The following is a 22,874-nucleotide window of genomic DNA, read 5'->3' on the forward strand; positions in this document are numbered from 1 at the left end:
TGGGGGGCGTCCCCCGCCCCTCCGGTCCCTTCCGGGAGCAGCGAGTTCAACCAATCAGCGCACGGCGCGGTGGTGACGTCATGGTGACGTCATTCTCGCGGGAAAATCAAGCATGGCGGGGATGGGTTCGCGATGCTCCCTCCCCCCCCAACCCCCAGCACGGAGGCGACACCGATTTGTACCAAAGGGGTTTATTTGCATGTAAATAAAGATGTTCTCTGCGATATCTCCAAAAAAGTTGAAATTCCACTTTCCGCCCAAAAAAAAAACCGCCGCGGGAGCCGGGATATTTACAATTCCAGCGATTTTGCCAGCCAGGGATTTATGTACATCACGATAATCGAGGAAAAGAACCAGTTTCTTTTAATCTCCGTGTTCACTTCACCACCTGAGATTAAAAGGTTTGGCTTATATTTAATTTTCACTTTATTTGTATCTTTCTGAATACTGAAAGATGTAAAATTATTGAGAATATAAGCAAAAATATTCCAAAAATAAACCATTTCTCAGAGCCCGAGCACTGACACCCCAAAGCCTCTGCGTGGTCACACACCTCAGTTCCCCCAGGACTGACGTCATTGGAAGGGGACAGGGCACCAAAATGGGGTGAAAAGCTTTAAATTTGGGCTGGAGGAGACGTTGTTCCCTCTGTTCCCACCTTCCACAGGGGAAATTTTGGATACTGAGCTTTGGTCTGGGTGAGGGGAGAGGAAACGAGTGCAGCTTGCTCCTTTTCAAACAGAATTTTTGTGTCAATTTTGCTGCTTTCCCTTCCAACTTTTAGTGTGCAGCAGAGCAGGAAAACACAGCTCTGGCTGAGGATGAGTCCAGGGAGCCATCCTGGAGGATTCCCAGCCTGGATTCCACTTGAAAGTGCTTTTTTTTGGAAGGCTGCTTGTGCCCCCTCACACAACTTGGATCAAAGGGATTTTGTCCAAAAAAAAAGGATTAAATAAAAGCAGGAGATGGGGCTCCAGAGGCTGAGCTGGCAGCATTCCCAAGAGAGCCACTGGAGCAGGGTGTCCAGCTGAATTCCTCTGGGATTGTGCTCCTGCCATCCTCTTTGCAGCTCCCCACAGCTCCACAATTCCAACACTGTGCCAGGTATCAGCATTTGCTCCAGGTTTGGATTGAATTCCCATTTTCCTATCATTTCAAGCTCTGGTTGTGGTGTGCAGGACACCAGGAGCAAAGGATAAATACTGGAAAATGTAAGGAGGGAAAAGTTCTCCAGAGTTGGGGGAAGTTTGGGAGACATTCAGGCTCCTGCACTGTGCAGGAGCCCTGGAATTAAACTGGAGGCAGGAGGAAGGAAGGGGTGAAAAATCCCTACAATGAACCTACTAAAAACACTTTCCAAAAAAGCTGGAAACCAAACAGCTTTGCTGGGGTAGCCCTGGGGTCAGCCCAGGGTGGGAAATTTCAGTGGTTTCAAAGAAAAACTCAAATCATTGCCAACTTTTCACGCTGCATCCCCCAAAGGTGAAGCACAACCTCATTCCCACGGGGAAATCCTGGCCTCCAGCACCAGCAGCAAAATCCAGTGGGAGCAGGATCCTGCTCAGTACATAATTCCACAGGAGATGTGTTTGCAGAACTCCTGATTTCCCACATTCCACTTCAGTGAATCAGATGAAACTGCTTTTAAAAATAAAACACTCTCCTGAGTCTCTTTTCCTTTCAGGGACCACAAGATCAGCCCGGAGAGGATGCCTGAGTCATGCTCCTAATTCCAGCCAAAAGGGGAAAATCCATCTTTGAAGGGAATCAACACTTCTGCTGCAGCTCTGATCCCAGCTGAGCCACTCTGGGATTGTTTTCCAAGCAGGACATGGCTCCCTTAGCTGGAGAATCCTTCCCAGGATTGGGACCACAATTCCCAGCCTCAGCAGCACGAGGAGATTCCAGGGAAGCTTGGTGTAGGCAGGAGTCCCTTTTTCCACTGAGATTTGCTGGAATTTCACTGTGCTGGAATGTCACCAAAGCTGCAGAGCCACCCAAAGCCACGGGCTCTACCCAAATTCCCACTGGGGGAAAACAAGGAGCACGAGGTGCTCCCACATGGAGGTGAAGAAATAGCTAAAATAAATGGGAAGGCAAACCCAAGGCAGCAGCAACCCCTCAGAGCCGTGACCTGGGATAAAATCCTGATTTCCATGAGGAAACAGTTCATTGAATGAAGGAATGCCGTGGGAATAAAATAAATTAAAAACCTCGTGGTTTTCCTTCTTCCAAAGAATTAAAACCCAGCCCTAAAACATTTCCTAAAATAATTACTTGAAAACTTCCTACATCCAAAAGGAGCTCATCCTGAGTGGGAAGAGGGCAGAGGGACTGGGATCTCCCAGACCAGCCTATGTCTGTTTGCTCCCACATTCCCACACTCGGCCCCATCCCCGTGAACTCCCACAGGGATGGATGATAATACTCATAAATCCAGCAGGAATGGAAGTGCCCACAGGATGAAGGCCACAGGCAGGGACCTGGCTGCTGGCACTCCCATCCTTCTGCACAGACCTTGGTGGTCTGAAAATCTTGGAAATACTTTTCTTTTCCCCCTCTCCAAACAGATCCGTGTGGCAGGTTTGAGATGAATCCTTCCTTCCTTCCCTCCAGGACTTGCAGGCAGCTCATCTGAGAGAATTAATTGCCAATTAGAGCAACATCCATGAGATCATCATCTTCCTCCCCGATGAGGAACTCGGGGCTGGCCCGGGACGGCCGCTCGGCCGAGAGGATGGCATTGCTGGCCATGGCCAGGGACTGATCTGCCGAGATGGGAGACTTGGACCAGCTCTCAGGCTTCATCCCGTGGGATTTCTTCTTATCCCTGTCCTTATCTCGCTCCCTCTCTCTATCCCTGTCTTTGTCCTTCACTTTTTTCTTCTCCTTTTTGTGCTTCTTGTGTTTCTCGGCGCTGTACTCGGGCAGGGGCCGGATGCCGTCGTCGGAGCTGGGGCTGTTCTGGTAGGATTTCTCGGCGATGGAGGAGCCCGACTCGCTCTCGCTGTCGATGTTCTGGGGGGTGTAGGCCGGGGATTTGCTGTGGCTGGGGGAGCAGCGCTCGTGTTTGGGGGTGGAGCCGCTGATCAGGGGCGATCCGTAGCTTTTGGAAGAAGCCATCTGAGGTCTCAGCCCGTCGCCGCCTCCTTCCCCGGGTTTCTGCAGAGTCACTTTGGCTTTAATGCTGGGGGAGCCGCCATCGTGTTTGCTGATGATGATTTTGGCCACTCCGGTGCTTCCGACGGTTTTGGAATCCGAGTTCTTCTTGGAAGAGTCGACGGATCCTCCAGAAACGGAGACTTTGGATTTCTCCTTGTCGCTCTTCTCCCGCTTTCCCTGGAACTCCCCTCCAGACATGTTGTGTTTGGAGGACATTGTATGGCTTGAGGAATTGGAACTCGGCCCCATCTGCCCATCCATGGGGTCCTCTCCACCGGGCCCACTCGTGACCACCCCGTGCTTCAGCTTGTCAATGACTGCAGTCAGAGATGGCTTCTTGTTTCTGCTGGGGGACTTCCCTTTGGAGCTTCCATGCTGGTTCTGGGATGAAGACATGGAAGACCCACTGGATGAAAAGGAAGATGAAGATGCCGTGGAGGAATTGGACGAGGGAGGCGGCTTCTGTGACATAGACCCGGAGGATCCCATGCCTGAAGAGGATTTCATGCTCGAGCCTGACCCAGTCCCAGACATGTGGGACCCACCAGAACCGGAACTGATGGGTGACTTTGCTTTAGACGATGGGGGAGTACCCGGGACAGGTTTCATGGGAGAGGCGAGTTTGTCAGAACCCCCGGAGGGCCTCGAGTGGGACGGGGAGATGTTTGGTTTGCTCATGGAAGGGTTCATGAGGGACGATGGCTTTCCTTGAGGTTTCATCTTGGTGCTGCCAGAGCCGGTGCTGAGGCCGTGCTTGGTGATGGGGGAGGATCCCGGCTTTCCCACCGACTGCGCCGAGCCCTTGGACTGCCCCGAGCCGGAGCTGCCTTGGCTGGAGTAGAGGCTGCTGCTCATCTTTGAGCCAGAAGACCCTTCTGATTTGCTTTTAATTTTGCCTGAGGTTGAAGAGGAGGAAGAAGAAGAGGAGGAGGAAGAATGGCTATGATGGCTTTTGCTGCTGGAGGAGGTGACAGAACCGCTACTCGTGTACTGGCCGTGCGAAGATGGTTTGCCAACAGTCACTGTTCCTTTTGGGATCTGAATGGTTATTTTTGGAATAGGAGGAGTAGCCACCCCGGGGGGAGTCTGCGATCTGCCTGAACTCCCCGGAGATTTTGACCCACCTGTGCTTGCTGGTGGCGTGAAGGGCCTGTTGGATGAACTGTGGGATGGAGATTTCCCATCTGTCTCCTGCTTCTTCCTCTTTGGGAGTTTCTCTTTGCTTTTGCCATCACTGGATGGCGTCCGGCTGCGCTTCCCCGGCTTCCCATCCATGCCAGCACCTGCCATGGCACTTCCAGACCCATTGCCTTCCTTTACCCGTTTCTGAGACTTCTCTTTTCCTAAATCCCCCGTGTTCAGCAAAGGGCTCTGACCTCCACTGTGGTGCTCCATGATGTCAGAGGACCCCAGTGCTTTGCTGGCAGCTGCAATAATACTAAAATCCACCGTATCGGACGGAGCGCTCCCCTTAAATTTATTTTCCCCCCCATCACCCCCCAAGACTTGCACCCCCAAATTAGTGAGAGCCTGGGGGGCATAGCCCTTGAAATCATCAGTGTCTCCGCTCTGACTGCTCTCATCAAAGTATTCCTCCCCAAAACCACTCTGGCTCTGACTGTTCAGCAAGTCAGGGTTGAAATCTACCCCGTCTGGAAAAAAATGGTTGGAGGAGTCGCTGTTGGGGCTGACAGCGGCGTCCGCGATCAGGTCCGCGGGGTCTGTGTAGGGGTTCTCACTACTGTTGGTCTGAAAAACATCGGGGTCAAAGAGGGCACTTTGTGAATGTCCTGAACTAGAAGAATCTCTGACTGGAGTCCCAATGGGTGGGCAGTCCTCAGTACTGGTGGGCAGCTTGGAAGCCTCCTCAGCTATGTCCGAGAGGATGTCGGTGACATCGGCCCCGATGCTGTCCGAGCTGGACAGGCGAACCATCCTCTGGATGCTGGGCTGGGCGTGGGGCAGAGCCTGGGGGTACGTGGTGGGAGGAGTGCTGCACTGGCTGGGTGCTGGAGTAATATGAGGGGTGTCCAGGGTGTCTGCAGTCATGTTGACATCAAAAATGGGGTTCTGGGAGTCAACATCCATGGAAAAGAGCTCCCTCTGGAAATCGTCCTCAGTCTGGTGCTTGGGCTTGTCGGCTGGCACACGGGATTTTTTTTTCTTTTGTTTATTCCCCCCAGGGCCCATTTCCATTCTGGGGGAGCCAGAGGAAGAGTTCTGCCTTTCCAGAGGGCTGCTCCCATAAAGAGTGGAGAAATCCTGAGGAGGATTCTCCTTAAGAAGGTTCATGAGCATGGGGTGGTTCTTGGTGTTGCTGGCTGGTGAGGATACTGGTGGTGGTGTGTGGTGGGGAGGGGTTGGACTTGAGCCAATGGTAGACCCCACATTCCCTGTGATCTGCAACAAACTAGTGAGAATAGGGTTCTGAGACACTTTGCTGAAGTCCTCCCCATGGCCCACTGAGTCATGCCTCTCTTTCATGCTGATGCTCATGTTAAACAAAGTAGTGATGGGCCCCCCAGGAAAAGTGTTGGTTGGGGTGGTGGTGCCACTCATTGGGTTGCTGCCTGTGGTCATGCCATACCCTGGGCTGCTGGCTGGGGGCAGGTTTTTCTTCACCATGTCTTCAACTGTCTCTGCAATGAGGGACAGGGCTGGCGTGTCAGCTTGGATGGTTTCTGCTTTCCTACGGATGGCTCTCATGGTGACAGGGATGGACATGCACCTGCAAGACACAGCACAGGGTCAGGGTGGGGCTGGCTGCCCTCACCAAAGGTCACTGGGGATGTTTTACAACTCCAGCAGGTATAAAATGAGCATTCAGGGGCTTGCACAGGAGAGCAGCAGGTCCAGGTTTATGTCCTGCTGTTCTGCTTGAATTCAGAGAGACACTTGAGAGAGGATTAATCAATTATCTCTAATAACTGAGAGCTGACAGATCATGATCTGGTCGTTAAAGAGCACAGAATTTGGTTTGGAAGGGGCCTTAAAGCCCATCCAGTCCCTTTCTCTGCCATGGCAGGGACACCTCCCACTGTCCCAGGCTGCTCCCAGCCCCATCCAGCCTGGCCTGGCCTTGGGCACTTCCAGAGCTGCTCTGGGCACCCTGTGCCAGGGCCTGCCCACCCTCACAGGGAGGGATTTCTTCCCAATATCCCACCTAGAACTACTGCTTCAGTTTAAAGCCATTCCCCTTGTCCTGTTCTCATGAAGGAATCTGGGTTGTTTCTCCAATTCTGGCAGGAAACACCTTGGTAACCCTGATTTCCTACAACCTTATAAAAATGCCAGGAGCTTAAAGCCCATCCAGTTCTACCCCTCTGCCATGGGCAGGGGCAGCTTTTTGAGCTCAAAAATCAGTGATAACACCACATTCTCCTCAGGGATAACAAATCTGTAACGTGCTGGAAGCAAAACCAGTGGTTCCACCCAAAAGGTGACAGGAGTGCTGTGCCCTGGGAATGTCCTGCTCTGTTCTGAACGTGACTGAGGTGATAAAAGCTCTGTGTAAACAACAAACTCAAAAATAAGTAGCTACAGTTCAGTATCTGGCACTGAATTTTCAGCATGGCTCTGAGTTCTTCTCTCCTGCAAACAACCACAGAACAGCTCCAGAACTGCTGGATAAACACAAGATGGAGCAGAGCTCATCTGTGTGATTGGGAGCATAAGGTGGGACAAAATCCCAGCTTACCTTTGAACAACCTTGGCAATGAAATCATCTGTACAGATGAGGGCATCAGACAATCCTTTGTACAGCTTACAGTTCACGTGGCTGGAGTCCTGCACGTCCATCACCACTGCAAGAGAGCAGGGAGAGATCAGAATCCTGCACACAGGGTGAGGAAACCCTGCCAGCCCTCCCAGGAATGCTGCTCCTGCTGCCCCTGGGGCCACTCACCACACACCAGGGAGTCGTTCACAGGGTGCTGGAAGGACACACTGAAACAGGAGTCAGACAGAGGACACACTTCAAACTGCAGGATGCCAGGAGAATCTGAAAGACACAAGAACTTTGAACTGAGGGAACAGTGGAGATGAAGCACTGTGGCATTCACATTTTCTAGAAAAATCCTTTCGCCCAGGATTTGTCTCCTGGGAAGCTGAGAAGCCTCAGAGAAAAAGGAAAACAAGAATTATCTGATTTGCTTCTCCTGTGTTTTGCTCCTTTGGAATGTGTTTGGAGATTGTTTACCCACAGGTAATTATTTCATTGGTTTCTGCTGTGAGTTGTTTTCACTCATTGCCCAATTGGGGCTAAGCTGTGTCAGGCACAAGTTTTCATTATTACCTTTTAAATCTTCTTTAAGTATCCTTTCTGTATTTAGTATAGTATTCTTTAATAGAATATAGTATCATAAAATAATGAATTAGCCTTCTGAAAACATGGAGTCAGAGTCATCATTCCTTCCTGCCACAAACACAATAAACCAGAGCCTCAAAACCCCCACACAGATGGGGAAAAAACCAAGGAAAGCAGCAGAGGCTTCACTTCCGATAAGGAAAACTCCCCAGAGTTCATCATTCTCATTTGATATTTCTCTGGAGGTGGCAGCCACCTTCCTTCAGGACTGTCCTCTTGACACAGCTGCCAGTGAGGGTGTTGTAGGCCACCTGGTGCCAGATCTAACTCTCTATAAGTATCCTTTCTGTATTCTTTAGTATTCTTTATTATATTATAGTATCATAAAATAATGAATTAGCCTTCTGAAAACATGGAGTCAGAGTCATCATTCCTTCCTGCCACAAATATAAACCAGAGCCTCAAATCCCCCACACAGATGGGGAAAAAACCAAGGGAAACTTCATTTCCGATGAGGAAACCCCCCTAGAGCTCATCATTCCCACTTGCTATTTCTCTGGAGGTGGCACCCACCTTCCTTCAGGACTGTCCTCTTGACACAGCTGCCAATGAGGGTGTTGTAGGCCACCTGGTGTCTGATCAGGCTGAGGATGAGGGGCACCCTGCCGGGGTGCTGGAACGCGATCTTGCTGAGCAGAGTTCCCTGCAGGCTCCGTCCGTCCGGGAGAGGAGCGTCCTTGTTCAGGAAGTAACAGTGCTGCTGTCCTGGAAGAGCCTGAGCAACAATCCCTGCTTCAGAAGGGCATAATGGACACCCAGCAGTGCTCAGAGGCCACCCTGGCACCTTTGGACAAACACTGAGGATGTTCTCCTTCCACTCTGAACATCTGAACTCCTCAGAAGTAGAACTGCCCAACAGCATTCACTGTTCCCACTAAAAGTTTCACACTGAATGGGCAGAGAATCCTCTGGAGTTAACACTCATCCATAAATTTAAGGATTCCTCCTGAAATGCTGCAATTCATTCAGCCACACATCACTGGACAAAAGGAAGGGACAGGCTCAGCCCCTCTGCTCTCCTCCCTGCAGCTGCACTCCAACAGCAAAGCATCCTTCAATACCTCATTTTCCTAAAATGCTCATCACAGAATCATGGAATGGTTTGGGTTGGGAGGACCTTAAATCCCATCCAGTGCCACAGACAAGGACACTTCCCACTGTCCCAGATGACCCCAAGCCCTGTCCCTGGACACTGCCAGGGATGGGGCAGCCACAGCTTCTGTGGGAACCTGTGCCAGGGCCCTGCACATGAATCCTAATGCTTGAAGAACAAGTTTTGTCTGTGAATAAATGTCCTGCTCTGTTCTGAACGTGACTGAGGTGATAAAAGCCCTGTGTAAACAACAACTCAAAAATAAGCAGCTACAGTTCAATATCTGACACTGAATTTTCAGCACAGCTCTGAGTTCTTTCCTCCAAACAACCACAGACCAGCTCCAGAACTGCTGGATAAACAGGAGATGTGTGTGACTGGGAGCACAAGGAACTGATTTTGTTTATCCCACTTGGGAGGCAGCTGAAGCCCCTGAGATGGTGCTGGGGTGGCCCAGGCTGGCTGGCAGCGCTCACTTACGGCGTAGAATCGCATGTTGTGGTTCAGGGGCAGGGGATCGGCCTCCTTGGACAACTCAAACTGGGTGATCAGCTCATACAGGGGCACAAACGTGGGTGCTGTGTCAAACAGGGGGATACCTGAAAGGAAAGACAGCAGGGAATGATGGCACCTGAATGCAGGGAGAGATGGGGGTCATGTTTTCTGGAAAAATCCCTTCGCCTAAGATTTTGCTCCTGGGAAGCTGAGAAGCTTCAGAGAAAAAGGAAAACAAGAATTATCTGATTTGCTTCTCCTGTGTTTTGCTGCTTTGGAAGGTGTTTGGAGATTGTTTACCCACAGGTGGTTGTTTCATTGGGTTTCTTGTTTGGACTCATTGGCCAAGCAGGGCCAAGCTGTGTCAGGGCTCTGGAAAGAGTCACAAGTTTCCATTATGATCTTTTTAACCTTCTGTAAGTATCCTTTCTGTATTCTTTAATAAAATATAGTATCATAAAATTATAAATTATCCTTCTGAGAACATAGAGTCAGATTCATCATTCCTTCCTTTGCCAGCAAATACAATAAAAACCTGTCCAGGTGTTACTGAGAACAGCACAAAAACCCCAAGCAACTCCCCTGGCACATGTTAAAAATCAGCAGCATTTACTGATAGACACAAGGGAAGATGAATAAAAGCCCAGAGATGTGTGTGACAGGTCTGCAACCCACCTGTGCAGCTCTGCAGTTTCTGGATGAAAGCTCGAGACACTGGAATGGGACGTGGGAATTTCAGGAAGAAGCAAGCAGGCAAATCCACACTGTTGGCACTGGTGATGGAGGAGAAAGATGGAGTTCTGGAAAAATGAGGACACAAAAGGTCCTGTGAGCTGCAGGGCTGCTGCTCTCACCTCACACAACATTTATGTTGGCTCAAATACACCTTAAAAAGGAAGGCATTCCTCAGAAGCACCTGCCAGCCCTGAAATGTCACTGTCATATTTTCTGAAAAATCCCCTTACCATATATACAGAAATTCTTATATACCATATATTACATAAATACAGAAATACCAGGATTTTTCTCCTGGGAAGTTGAGAAACCTCAGAGAAAAAAGGAAAACAATATTATCTCATTTGCTTCTCCTGTGTTTTGCTGCTTTGGAATGTGGTTGGAGATTGTTCATCCAGCATGTGAATTGTTTAAACTTAATCACCAATCACAGCCAGCTGTGTCAGGACTCTGGAACAGTCACTGGTTTTTTATTAGGATTTTGTTAAGCCTTCTGTAAGGATCCTTTCTCTATTTTTTAGTATAGTTTTAGTGTAGCTAATAGAATATAGCATAAGATAGCATAACATAGCATAAGATAGCATAAGATAACAGAATGTATATGATATAAATAATAACTATAATTTATATAATATGATACAATAATAAATTATTCTTCTAAGAACATGGAGTCAGATTCATCATTCCTTCCAACACTGGGGGTCTCAGAAAATACCACAGTGAAGCAGGAATTTCTTGGCCTAAAGGCAGCACATGTGGAATTCCTGTGGTGCTGTGACAAACCCCCCAGCTGAGGGCTGGCCTGGTGTCCTGTCCTTACCCTTTGCTGTCCACAGGATGGGAGCCCATGATCAGAGGAGCAATTGGAAGTTTGTGCATGGCCATGGTTCCCTCCACTGTCACCGACACGTTCATACCCAGCGAGCGAGGAACTGCAGGGGGAAGCAGGAGAAGATGGCAAAATAAAACCCCACCAGTGGTAAGTTTTGTGGATTAAATATGAATTAAATATATTCCCCATCCCTGGGAGTGCTCAAGGCCAAGTTGGATGGCGCTTGGAGCAAGCTGGGATAGTGGAAGGTGTCCCTGCCCATGGAACTGGATGAGCCTTGGGGTCTCTTCCAACACAAAATATTCTGTGATTCCATAAAATATCACCTTGGCTTTCCCCACCAGGCACAGAGTCACTGTTCACCTTCAGGACCAAATGGACAAACAGCCAAACTGACTGTTCTACCCAAATCCCCACTTCCCTCCTGCCAGGTGGACCAATTGCATCATCCTCAAAATATTTTCCAAATGCATTTGCCAGTTCATACTTTGCTCCTTGCAAAGCAAAACAAATGATGATTTTGGATAACTTCCCTCTCTTTTTTTTCTCTGACAACTGGAACTTGGTTTTGGCATTGTGACAAGAGCCAGATGTCCATGCATAAAAACAAACTTCCAGTAAGATGGGAGAGGCACAGGGCTGGATGGGGGACAGTGGAAGGTGTCCCTGCCCATGGCAGGGGATTGGAAGTGGATGAGCTTGGTTTAAACCCAAACCACTCTGGGATTCTGTGTTTTTATTCAGGTAACAAAACAAATGCTATGTTAAAATGAGATTCACCGCAAGGAAAAAGGCTCAGCCTGCAAACTGTCAAGCCATGAGCCCACAGGAGCCAGTGACAAGGCCCAGTGGTCACAGCTGGGCTCATTAAAGCTGTGACTGTGTCCTGCTGGACAGGGTGACAGCAGGGGCTGTGTGGGATCTCAGCACATCGCTCCCAATGTCCAGAGATGCCAGGAGAACCCTTGGGAGGCTCAGAAATCCTGGAATGTTGCCAGGAGTGTTTGGTGGCTTGATTTTGATCCATCCACAGAAGTGACAGCAGTTTGAGGACATGAGAATCACTTTAGAGTGAAGGGTGTAAAAGGGACACATTTATAGGGTGAAATATAAACTTTAAGGTTTTTGGTACAGGGGGGTTAAGGAGACAAGATGGAGGGATCAGGGTGTGTCTTGTCCTTCTTCTTTCTTCTTCTTGTCTTCCATCTCCTGTGGTGATGTTGGCACTTGGGGATTGGTTTATGGTGAAGGTGCACTTGCCAACATGGGTGAAAAGCATTGGAAAATAAAGGTAAATATCATGTACGTAGATTTTAGTATAAAAAGACATGACCGCCCCGTGGGTGGGCAGAGTGCCCTTGGCTGCCTTGCAGATCAGACCTCTGTTGGGCAGACAGAAAATTTTGTAGATAAGAAACAATAAACAATCTGAAGATTGAAAAGCTGAAGAGTCCAGACTCGTCCTTTGAAACGCGGGCTGCCCCAGAACCACCCTACCCGTGTCGGGGCAGAGACAGACAGACAGACAGACAGACAGCCGGACGAGGCAGGGCTGGGCTGGGATTCTCCTCCCTCCCCTCCTTCCAGCAGCAGCAGCCCCCAGCAGCTCCCCAGCTCACCTACCATTGTTCTCATGCAAAACCACGGGGGCTCCAGTGCCATCCTCAAATAAATCATAGGGGGAGACGTAATATTTGAGGTTCATCAGGAGACCTGGGGGACAGAAATTCCTCAGGAGGCATCCTGAGAAGTCATCCTGATCATCCCCAGCCCACAAAGCCATACAAACACCCAAAGACTTTGTCCCCTCTTTTCCTTTATTATTTGTCATCAGTTAATGTGGAACTGTGACCCATACTTGAGGCCAGGAACAAATAAATGTTTAAAATTGATTTAAATTAATTAAAATTAATTCCTTTTTTTTTTTTTAAGAGTGAATGACAGGTACCTCCACTCCTGGGGGTGAGATAGCCAACGCTGCCATGGAGGATCTTGTCCAGGGGGTTTGCATTGGTGGCTTGCCTGCAAGAGAGGCAATCACAGCCTGAAACAAGGCACAGCCACAGGTGAAGCCAAAGTTCATGTGCTGAGACTGATTTCAACTGAGAATTCACATTTCTGGGACCCAAAGAGGGGTTGATCCAAACTGTACAGGCAAAACAAAAGCTGCTTTACCCTCTACAGCACGGCTGGTTTATCACTGAACCTACAGCAGTGAAACAAGGCCAAAGCTTTCTCAATTGAAACCACATCATCACTGAAAACACCTGGCTACAAACTTTTATTTTGCCTTTCAGACTCCATTCCAATCAAATCCTGCAGTTAGAAAGGAATTTCTCAGAGCTCTAAGCATTTATAGGTATTTAGAAAACCACACAGACACCACAAAACTTACCAATACATCCCAGCCATCTTTTGGAGATCCAACTCCAAGGACTGCAGGGCCAAGTACATTTTAGTTTTAAGTTTGCTTAGAGAAAAAAAAAAAAAAAAGACAATAAAAAATATAAGAAAACTTGAAAGGACTGTGCAGTGCAAACCTACAAGCTTGGAAGGGTTTTTTATTTTATATGTGTGGGTATAAATAAATGTATTCTAGACTTGTTATTTCATTTATATATATGTGGATATAAATATATCCTGGACTTACTTGTCCCCTGGCAGCTTATACAGGTTCACAAGTCCCCTCAGATGCTTTGAAAACTCATCAAAATTTTTCTCTCTGGAAGGAAAAAGGGGGAAGTTACCAAGTATTCAAATGAGTAACAGGTTTCATTTTAGAAAGTGATATTAATAAAGATGCTGAGCCATTAAAAAAAATGCTTTTGCTACATGAAAATGTGTTCTTTAAATGATCCAGCTTTAATCTGCTGTGGGCTTTGAAGATACCTTGCACAGCAGCCAGAATCACAAGATCTGAGCCAAAGCCAGAAAATCCCCTGGAGAAGTGAAGACACTTTGTGGGGAAGGAGCAGTTGTGAAGAATTTTGTGTTTCCAGCCATCAAATAGCATCAGAATATTACAGCAAAGAGAAAACACAACAACCCACTCCTGTGACTCACCTCAGATGTTGCACCAGCTCTGGACAGCTCTGAAAAGGAAAAAACACACAAGGATGTCAGAGTGGGATGCAGCCACTCCAGGCTTTGTGCAGCTGGGAAATATCAGAGCAGGGGAATTCCCAAACATCAGCTTCTCCTGGGAAGCCACACAATGCTCACAACCACTTGCTGTGGTTCTACTTCTGCTCCTCAAGCCCTGCTGGGACAAGTCCAGGTAATAATATTTCCTCTTTAATTATTAATTTGAAATAAACTTCTCAAGCTGTGAAGATTTAGGTTGAAAATCTATGAGCTTACATAGGGATATTAAAGATGGGCTGTTTTGAGGAGAGGCCAATCAAACACCAAGCTCAAACTCTCCTCCACATGCACAAGGGCATTTGCTCCCAGCATTCTGCAATTTTTAACTTTCCATTCCCAGATCTGAGCTTTGTAAGAACAACTTCCCTTGGAAACACAGCAAAAACTTCCATAAAATTCTCAGAAACATTGAGGTAACTTCTCCAAATAATTTTGCAAGGTGTGAATCCATAGTGTGATTAGAAATTCCCACAGGAGCCAACTACTCCATGGAGGATTTTATTTCCCACTAGAACAAACAGTAAGGGTGTAACTCTGGCTCTAAGGGAATGTTAAATAAAACCCATTTTCTCTGCTCAAAATAAAGGGAATCCCAAAAGCACAAGAGTTCCTCTTGGCCAGGAATACACACCACGGGGTTTTCTCCATGGTGAGCCACCTTGACATCACAGAGCAGCCCTGTAGGGTCCAGCTGCACCTCCACATAGAACATGTCAGAGGTGATGTAACACTCGGTGCCGTTCGCACTCAGGTGGGAGCCGAGGCTGCCGAGGAAACAGAACAGGAATTGCTGGGAGATGCACAGAGAAACCCCACACAGCCCCCAAAAACCCCACCCAAAACCCCACAATCCAGGCACACAAAAGCCACCCAAAACCCACCCAAAATCCCCCAATCCAAGCACACCAAACTCCACAATCCAAGCACGCAAAATCCCGCAATCCATCACACAAACCCCACAGTCCAAACAAAACCCCAATCCAAGCACACAAAACCCCACAAGCACACAAAACCCCCCAATCCAAGCACACAAAACCCCCCAATCCAACACTAACCCCACAACACAAACTCCCCAATCCAAGCACACAAAACCCCCAACTCCAAGCACACAAAACCCACAACTCCAAGCACCCAAAACCCCCAAAATCCAAGCACACAAAATCCCACAATCCAACACTAACCCCACAACACAAACTCCCCAATCCAAGCACACAAAACCCCCCAACTCCAAGCACACAAAACCCCCCAATCCAAGCACACAAAACCCCCAACTCCAAGCACACAAAACCCCCCAATCCAAGCACACAAAACCCCCCAACTCCAAGCACCCAAAACCCCCCAACTCCAAGCACACAAAACCCCCCAACTCCAAGCACCCAAAACCCCCAAAATCCAAGCACACAAAACCCCCCAATCCAAGCATCCAAAACCCCCAACTCCAAGCACCCAAAACCCCCAATCCAAGCACTCAAAACCCCCCAATCCAAGCACACAAAACCCCCCAATCCAAGCACACAAAACCCCCAACTCCAAGCACACAAAACCCCCAAAATCCAAGCACACAAAATCCCACAATCCAACACAAACCCCACAACACAAACTCCCCAATCCAAGCACCCAAAACCCACAACTCCAAGCACCCAAAACCCACAACTCCAAGCACCCAAAACCCCCAACTCCAAGCACACAAAACCCCCAAAATCCAAGCACACAAAACCCCCAAAATCCAAGCACACAAAACCCCCAAAATCCAACGCAAACCCCACAACACAAACTCCCCAATCCAAGCACCCAAAACCCCCAAATCCAAGCACACAAAACCCCCAACTCCAAGCACACAAAACCCCCAATCCAAGCACACAAAACCCCCCAATCCAAGCACACAAAACCCCCCACTCCAAGCACACAAAACCCCCAATCCAAGCACACAAAACCCCCCAATCCAAGCACACAAAACCCCCCACTCCAAGCACACAAAACCCCCAAAATCCAAGCACACAAAACCCCCCAATCCAACACTAACCCCACAACACAAACTCCCCAATCCAAGCACACAAACCCCCAACTCCAAGCACCCAAAACCCACAACTCCAAGCACCCAAAACCCCCAAAATCCAAGCACCCAAGGTTCTGGGGTGGGCAGCAGCAGGAGGAGGCTGTGCCATGAGTGAGGAGCAGACCCACCCGCTCTGCCTGGCGATGGACTCCAGACGATCGGTCATGGCAGGCAGAGATGACACTGATGGAGGGAACAAAAACCAAACTTTAGGGAAAAGATCCAACATTCCTTAAGGAATTCCCACCAGCAAAAAACCAAATCTCAGCTGGTTACTCCCTCCCATGTCTGCTCACATTGTTCTATGTGAAACTACACAGGAACCTGTCCACAAATACAGACACAAGGGTGTGCACAGAAAAACACAAATATTCCCAAACTGCAAGGAGAAAATGGAATTTCTGCAAGGGGAATCCAGGTATGGGCACTCAGAGAGTCGTGGAATGGTTTGGGTTGGGAGGGACCTTAAAGCCCATGCAGTCCCACCCCTGCTATGAGCAGGACATTTCTCCCTATCCCAGGTTCTCCAATTTTGGATATTTCCAGGGATGGGGCAGCCACAGCTTCTCTGGACAAAGAGAGAATTTTATTTTGCCAATAAAAGCAGCACAGCCTGACTGTCTTGCCTGGCACTGAGCTCAGTGTGTGATGAACCCCTGAGCACCAGGAACAGTGTGAACACAGCAGCAACACCCTGTGTGGTTTTTATGGAGCGTTTCCATGGGATTTTCCATCCTGTGGAGAGCACACAGAGGACACACCAACCTTTCAGGGCCTTCTGCAGGGTCTCCAAGCAGCTCACCAGGTGCTGGTGTCCCCCTGAGTTCAGCACCACACGCTTTTCCTTGGGCAGACAGAAGAAAAAAAATATCATTTTTCCTGGTTCTCAGTAGCAGGGAATTATAGCAACTTCTGAGCAGGCAAGTGAGGTTTATTTAGATAATTAAAAGCAGATTAGGTTTCATCCCCAAATTACAACATCTTGATTCCTCTAGGTGAACAGTATCTGTTTGCAAGCAGATTACAAAGGCAGGCCTGGAATTATTTTCTTTTTAGCAACTTGTCTAAATAGGTCTGAGCTGAGAGTTTTAGAAGAGGTGACACAAAAGTAAAGAGCTGGGCAAACTTTTAACACCTGAGTATGGGCAGGAGGCTTTGTGAGATCTCCCCTGCCTCCTGCTCCTCCTTCCCCCACCCACACCAATATTTCAAACCCATTTTTGACTAAGCCAGGGCTGAGTGTTGAGTGTGACTGAACAAAAACAATATCCTCAAACCAACAAGTCATTGCTCCAAAAAACAATATCCTGGAAGGGGAAGTAGCAGATAATACAAGTTTGAGCCTTTCCCTGGCACTGAGCACTAATCTGTAATTAGGGGAGGGAAAAACACATCAGGCAGGGAGGGTTTGGACATCCCTCCCTCCCCTGCACCCCTCAGGAGAGAGTGAAACCAAAGCAAAGCAAACCAAAAGCAGCTGGAAGAGATCTAAAAGCCAACACAAAGGCATGAGCAGAGAAGCTGCAGGCAGGTCCTGCTCAGGGCCCAGCAATGCTCACCATGACCTGCCGGACCAACTTCATGGTTTCTGTCCAGGGCCGGTTCTGGCTGTACTTGGCGTGGAGCCTCTCCAGCAGGGAGCTCATCTTGTTCAGCTTCTCTGCCTCTGGGACACAGGAATGTTCAGGAAACAAAATGAGCCAGTTTTGGAAGCTTTACAATTCAGAAAACATTCCACCTTTGAGCTGAAGATGATTTCAAAGAATTTTCTTCCTGCCGGTTTAACCGCAGACCTCGAGGTGAGGTAAATGTTACGGAATATCCCAGGTTGTTAAAACTGAAGGATCATGAAAATCCCATCGAATTCCTGTCTGGAAAGTGCCCAGCTCCTGTTCTGCACCATCCCTGAGTGATGGGGCCTCAACAGGTTCAGGATCCCCAGGGTTAAACCTGAGGGTTTGGGAAACACGGGGTTAAAGCAGTGAGGTGAGTTTTGTGTCCTGGATTCCCCCTCTGCTCTCTTTATCTCAACTTCTTGAAAGGTCCTCCATCAAAAACCTCAGCCAAGTCATTCCAGCTGCCAGTTGTCACAAATTTCGTGCTCAGACACACAGCAGGACATGGGGAAGTGGCTGGAGCTGTGCCAGGGAGGTTTAGGTTGGATTTTGGGAAAAGTTCTTATCCCAGAGGGTGCTCAGGCACTGAAGAGGCTCCCCAGGGCATGGGCACAGCCCCGAGGCTGACACAGCTCCAGGAGGGGTTGGACAAGGCTCTCGGGGACAGGGTGGGATTTTTGGGGTGTCTGTGCAGGGCTGGGAGCTGGACTTTGAGGGTCCTGTGGGTCCCTTCCAGCTCAGCACATTCCACGAGTCCACAATCAGCTCAAAGCTCAGGGTGGTGTCCCCTCAGTGCTGCTCCAGAGCCAGGAGGGGACAAAGCAGTGGAATAGTGACTGGAAGGTGACAGAGAGGACATGGCTCTCAGGAACACTCAAATCCTGTATTTTATTGCCAAGAGACAGAGCTTTCTACACTTTCATGTCAAAAAATCCCCAGTGGGCATCATTCCAGGATAAACCCTGTCCCCAGCCCCAGAGGGTCCAAGGCAAACACAACATTTTGGTGTGGGCTCCTTATTGATGCTCTCCTAGCCCACAGGCCTCACACTGAGTCCTCCAAATCCAAGTGTAAGGAATCAATGAATATGTGTGGGGTGTTTTGGAGTCTCCTGCTCTGGAGAAATTCCAAACCCACCTGTATCCCCTGCTCCCTGGCAGAGGGGTAGGACTGGATGATCTCCAGAGATCCCTTCCAACCCCAGCTATTCTGGGGTTTTGTTTTCAGGCACTTTATACCTCTCAGCTGCATCAACACAGGATGAGGAGGTGGGAAGGGACCCCTGGAGCTCACCTGGTCCAAGCCCCCTCCCAAACCAACAGTGAATGATCCAGAATCGCAGGAGAGAGTTGGAAGAGACCTCTGCAGATGACCCAGCCCAACTCCCTGGCCAGGCAGGGGCACCTGGAATGTGCCAGGTGGGTGTGGAATTTCTCCAGAGAGGGAGACCCCACATTCTCCCTGGGCAGCTGCTCCAGGGCTCCGACACCCTCCTGGAAAGAAGCTCCTCTTCATATCGAGGTGGAATTTGCTGTGTTTCACTTTCTGGCCATTGCTCCTTGTCCTATCGCTGACTGAACAGCGCCTGGCATCAAGCTCAGACACCCCCTGGGGATTTCTGTACGGATTTATGGGATCCCCTCCCAACCTTCTCTTCTCCACAGTAACCAGGCCCGGCTCCGCGCTCCCTCCTCATCACAGAGATGCTCCAGACCTCAAATCACCTTTGAGAACCTCGCCCGTTTCACCTTTCTGGGCGAGGGTCTCAGCCACCTCAGCTCCAGCCCTGGAGCCCCCACAGGGCACCCCTCGCTCCCTCAAGGGGCCGGCGGGAACCCCCGCGTCCCTCGCGCCGCACTCACCCTCGGCACTGCCCGGCGCTGCCTTCATATTGCAGGTCCGGGGCCGGGATCGAGAGAGGGAGAGGGAGCGGAGAGGGATCGGGAGCGGGCGGGGAGCGGGGGCGGCGGCCGGGCCGGGCCGCCCTCGCCCTCACACGGCGGCGGCCGCCGCCATCGCTACGCCCGTCGGCCGCGCTCCCGCGCTCTCGCGAGACTTCGCGGCGCCCGTAGGGGAGGGCGTGACTCGGGAGCCAGCACGCCCCGCCCCCTCAGCTTGCTGGAAGTGCGGCGGCGGCCGCTGTGCAGCCCTAACGGAGCATTAACCGCCCGTTAGCCGGCGGTGCGCCGGGGCGGGCTCCACAGCGACCCGTCGGCGGCTTTAGAGCGCAGCGCGGCGGAGCGGGAGAGCGGCGGGAGGCCGGGGCGGCGGCGGCGCCGCCATGGAGCTTTGTTGCGGGCCGGGCGCTAGGGGGCGCTGTCCCCGCCCCGCGCCCCAATAAAGTTGGCCGGGAAGGCGCCGCCGGCCGCGCGATTTCGCGGCTCTCGCGAGAGGACGAGCGCGCGGCCCCGCCTATCTCCGAGAGGTCTCGCGGACGAGGACTCGCGCCGGAGCCGAGGGAGGGGTGGCGGCGGCGGCGTTGTTATCGCGAGAGTTGGGGGCGGGTCTCGCGAGAGTTGGCGGTGCCCCCGGACGGCGCCGCTCCGGTTCGGGCAGAGCGCGGGGGCCGGGCCGGGGGCGGCGGCGGCTCCGGGGCCCCTTTGGCCGGGGATCCTCCGCGCCCAGGCCCCGCCACCGCCGCTGAGGCCGCGGGCAGCGCTCCGGGCCCGGGCCCCGCCTTCCCGGGGCGCCCCCGCGGCCGCGCTGCCCGCCGGGCCTGGGCCCCTCGGATGAGGCGGTGAGGCCGCGGCGCTTCCCCCTCCCCTCCCGGGTCCTTCCCCCCTCCCCTCCCCGTCCCTCCCGCCTCCTCCGGGGCCTCGGGCCCCGCTCCCCATGTAGGAGGGGAGACTGAGGCCGGCGTGGATGGTGCGAGGGGCGGGCGCGGAGGGAGTTTGAAGTTCGGGGCTTTCGCGGAGTCCCCCCCTCGCCGTTCCCGAGCGCAGCGGGGGAGGAATGCCAAATCCGGAGAGACATGGGGGCAAGAAGGACGGCGGCGGGGGGGCCTCGCAGCCGGGCAGCGGGAGCTCCAACAGCAAGGAGAGGCACCGGGCGGGCTCCAGGCACAAGAGGCACAAGTCCAGGCACTCCAAGGAGTCCCCGCTGGCGGCCCAGGAAGCGGCGGCGCCCCTGGGAGCGGTGATCAAGCCGCTGGTGGAGTACGATGACATCAGCTCGGACTCGGACACCTTCTCGGACGATGTGGCCCTCAAGCTGGACAGGAGGGACAACGAGGAGAGGAGGGCGGAGAGGAGCGAGAGGGCCCAGAAGCACCGGCACCACCAGCACAAGCGGCTCCGGGAGCTGATGAAGAGCAAACAGGCGGAGAAGGACAGGAAGTTGGAAAAGAGCCTGGATGCTTCCAGCAGATCCGCCAAGGAGAGGATATCGGGATCCTCCAAGAGGCTCCTGGAGAGCGAGGAGCACCCCAAGGCTCTCTCCTCCTCCAAGAGCAGCAACAAGGAATCGCGCTCGGCCAAGGCGCACAAGGAGAAATCCAGGAAGGAGCGGGAGCTCAAATCCAGCCACAAAGAGCGCAGCAAAAGCCATCGCAAAAGGGATGCTCCCAAAAGTTACAAAACCATCGACAGCCCCAAGAGGAAATCCAGGAGCCCTCACAGGAAATGGTCGGACAGCCCCAAACTGGACGACAGCCCCTCGGGAGCCTCCTACGTGCAGGAGTACGACCTCAGCCCGCCCCGCTCGCACACCTCCAGCACCTACGATCCCTACAGGAAGAGCCCCGGCGGCTCCTCACGCCGCCAGTCCCTCAGCCCACCCTACAAGGAACCCGTGGGCTACCAGTCCAACGCCCGCTCGCCCAGCCCCTACAGCCGGCGGCAGCGATCCGTGAGCCCCTATGGCCGGAGGCGCTCGTCCAGCTACGAGCGGGGCAGCGGCTCCTACAGCGGGAGGTCCCCGAGCCCCTACAGCCGCCGCCGCTCCAGCAGCCCCTTCGCCTCCAAGCGCTCCGTGAGCCGGAGCCCCATCGCCAGGTGCGTGTGCTGGGAGCTGGGATGGAGCTGGGAGGATGGAGGGAGGTGGGAGAAGGATGTTTAGGAGGGTTTGGAGTGATAGGATAAAGGGGGGGTGGGTTTAGGTTGAAGGTTTAGGTGGGATATATCCATGTTGTCTCCGGGCAGGGAGGGAGGCTGGGGCAGCTCTGGCATTAAGTTCCACCCACCTCTGGAGTGGCCCCTGCCTGGGGAGGCTCCCTGAGCAGGAGCTAAGGCTCTTACCTGGCGGGAAGTTCAGCCATGGGGAATGGTTTCACCTGGTTCTGACTAAATTAGGAAAAAAATCTTCCCTGTGAGGGCCTGGCACAGTTGTGGATGCTCCATCCCTGGAGTTGTCCAAGGTTGGACAGGGCTTGGAGCAAGCTGGGATAGTGGAAGGTGTTCTCACCCATGGGATGGTCTTGAGGGACTTTTCCAACCCAAACCATTCTGTGATCCCTTTCCTCCCCACTGGTGCCCAGTTTGGCCCTGGTGTGACATGCCTGGAGTTTTTGTGGCCGGGGCTTTGACAATTCCCTTGGAAATGGAGTTGACGCTTTGGGAAACGCCTCAGTGTGTGGCAGAGGCAGCGTCCATGTTGGGAGGGAGGCTGGGGCACTCTGGGATTAAGTTCCACCCACCCTGGAGTGGCCCCTGCCTGGGGAGGCTCCCTGAGCAGGAGCTAAGGCTCTTACCTGGCGGGAAGTTCAGCCATGGGGAATTGGTTTCACCTGGTTTTGGAAGCCTTTATCTGTTTACTGCATGTGGGAACATGATCTTGCTTTTCAGGAGGGCTCCTTTGGGGTGGATTTTGCTCTTTCTGAACTGTTTTGTCTTTTCTTTCCCCTTGGATTAGTGACAACCACGTGCAAACTCCATCTCTCAGCCTAAACTTTCTTTTCTCAGCACTAGAATTTCTTCCCTTCCCTTCTGAAATCTGGGCAGTCTGGAAGGATGAGGAGCAACCAGCTGGATTTTAGCTTACCTCTAATTTTCCCTCCTTTTCCTTTTCACTCAGTAACTTTGCTCGGGAAGGAAACAATTCTTTCCAGGTAGCTGTGTGTGTTTTATTTCAGGTGTTCATTAATCACCCTGTGACACAGTCTAACGTTGATCTTTTCTTCCCCTAGCCCTGGCTTACACTCAGTGAGTTTCCAGCTGTCTCCATGGATGCTGTGGAGCTTTGCTTGGAGCTCCATGGTAATTCAGATGTGACCTGGAATGTAATGGCCCATAGGAATGCTGTGCTGCATCCTCCAGCTCAGCAGTTCCCAAAGCACACGGGCCTGTTGGAATTTGGTCTTTGTTACCACAACCCTGAACTTCAGGAGTTCTGTCTTCCATGGAGAACTCCCCTTTGTCCTTGCTGGCATTTCTGTGTTG

The 22,874-nt window shown here is 51.4% G+C and overlaps 2 protein-coding genes across 3 annotated transcripts in view; one reads left to right on the forward strand and one right to left on the reverse strand.

The window, feature by feature from the left end:
* Positions 1 to 171: 171 nt before the first annotated feature.
* On the reverse strand, positions 172 to 19,518 carry MED1 (mediator complex subunit 1). The gene is made up of 17 exons (XM_066566896.1): positions 19,362 to 19,518; positions 17,443 to 17,549; positions 16,649 to 16,727; positions 16,012 to 16,066; positions 14,459 to 14,591; positions 13,747 to 13,775; positions 13,334 to 13,405; positions 13,079 to 13,153; positions 12,632 to 12,705; positions 12,307 to 12,396; positions 10,672 to 10,783; positions 9,792 to 9,916; positions 9,102 to 9,220; positions 8,042 to 8,243; positions 7,067 to 7,162; positions 6,860 to 6,965; positions 172 to 5,890 (listed from the first exon to the last, which is right to left on the reverse strand). The coding sequence occupies exons 1-17, from the start codon at positions 19,387 to 19,389 to the stop codon at positions 2,644 to 2,646; spliced, it is 4,749 nt and encodes a 1,582-aa protein (XP_066422993.1). The 5' UTR covers positions 19,390 to 19,518; the 3' UTR covers positions 172 to 2,643.
* Positions 19,519 to 20,329: 811 nt separating this feature from the next.
* CDK12 (cyclin dependent kinase 12) overlaps positions 20,330 to 22,874 on the forward strand; it is a 29,714-nt gene continuing 27,169 nt past the window's right edge. The window contains exon 1 of one of the 2 annotated variants that reach the window (XM_066566950.1): positions 20,330 to 21,491. In XM_066566950.1, coding sequence (XP_066423047.1) covers positions 20,452 to 21,491 — 1,040 coding nt within the window. In that variant the 5' untranslated portion in view covers positions 20,330 to 20,451. The remainder of the gene's footprint in view (positions 21,492 to 22,874) is intronic. The other variant, XM_066566951.1, reaches the window with a different exon arrangement.

The sequence above is a fragment of the Molothrus aeneus genome, chromosome 28 (assembly GCF_037042795.1).
Source record: "Molothrus aeneus isolate 106 chromosome 28, BPBGC_Maene_1.0, whole genome shotgun sequence".
Taxonomy (NCBI): domain Eukaryota; kingdom Metazoa; phylum Chordata; class Aves; order Passeriformes; family Icteridae; genus Molothrus; species Molothrus aeneus.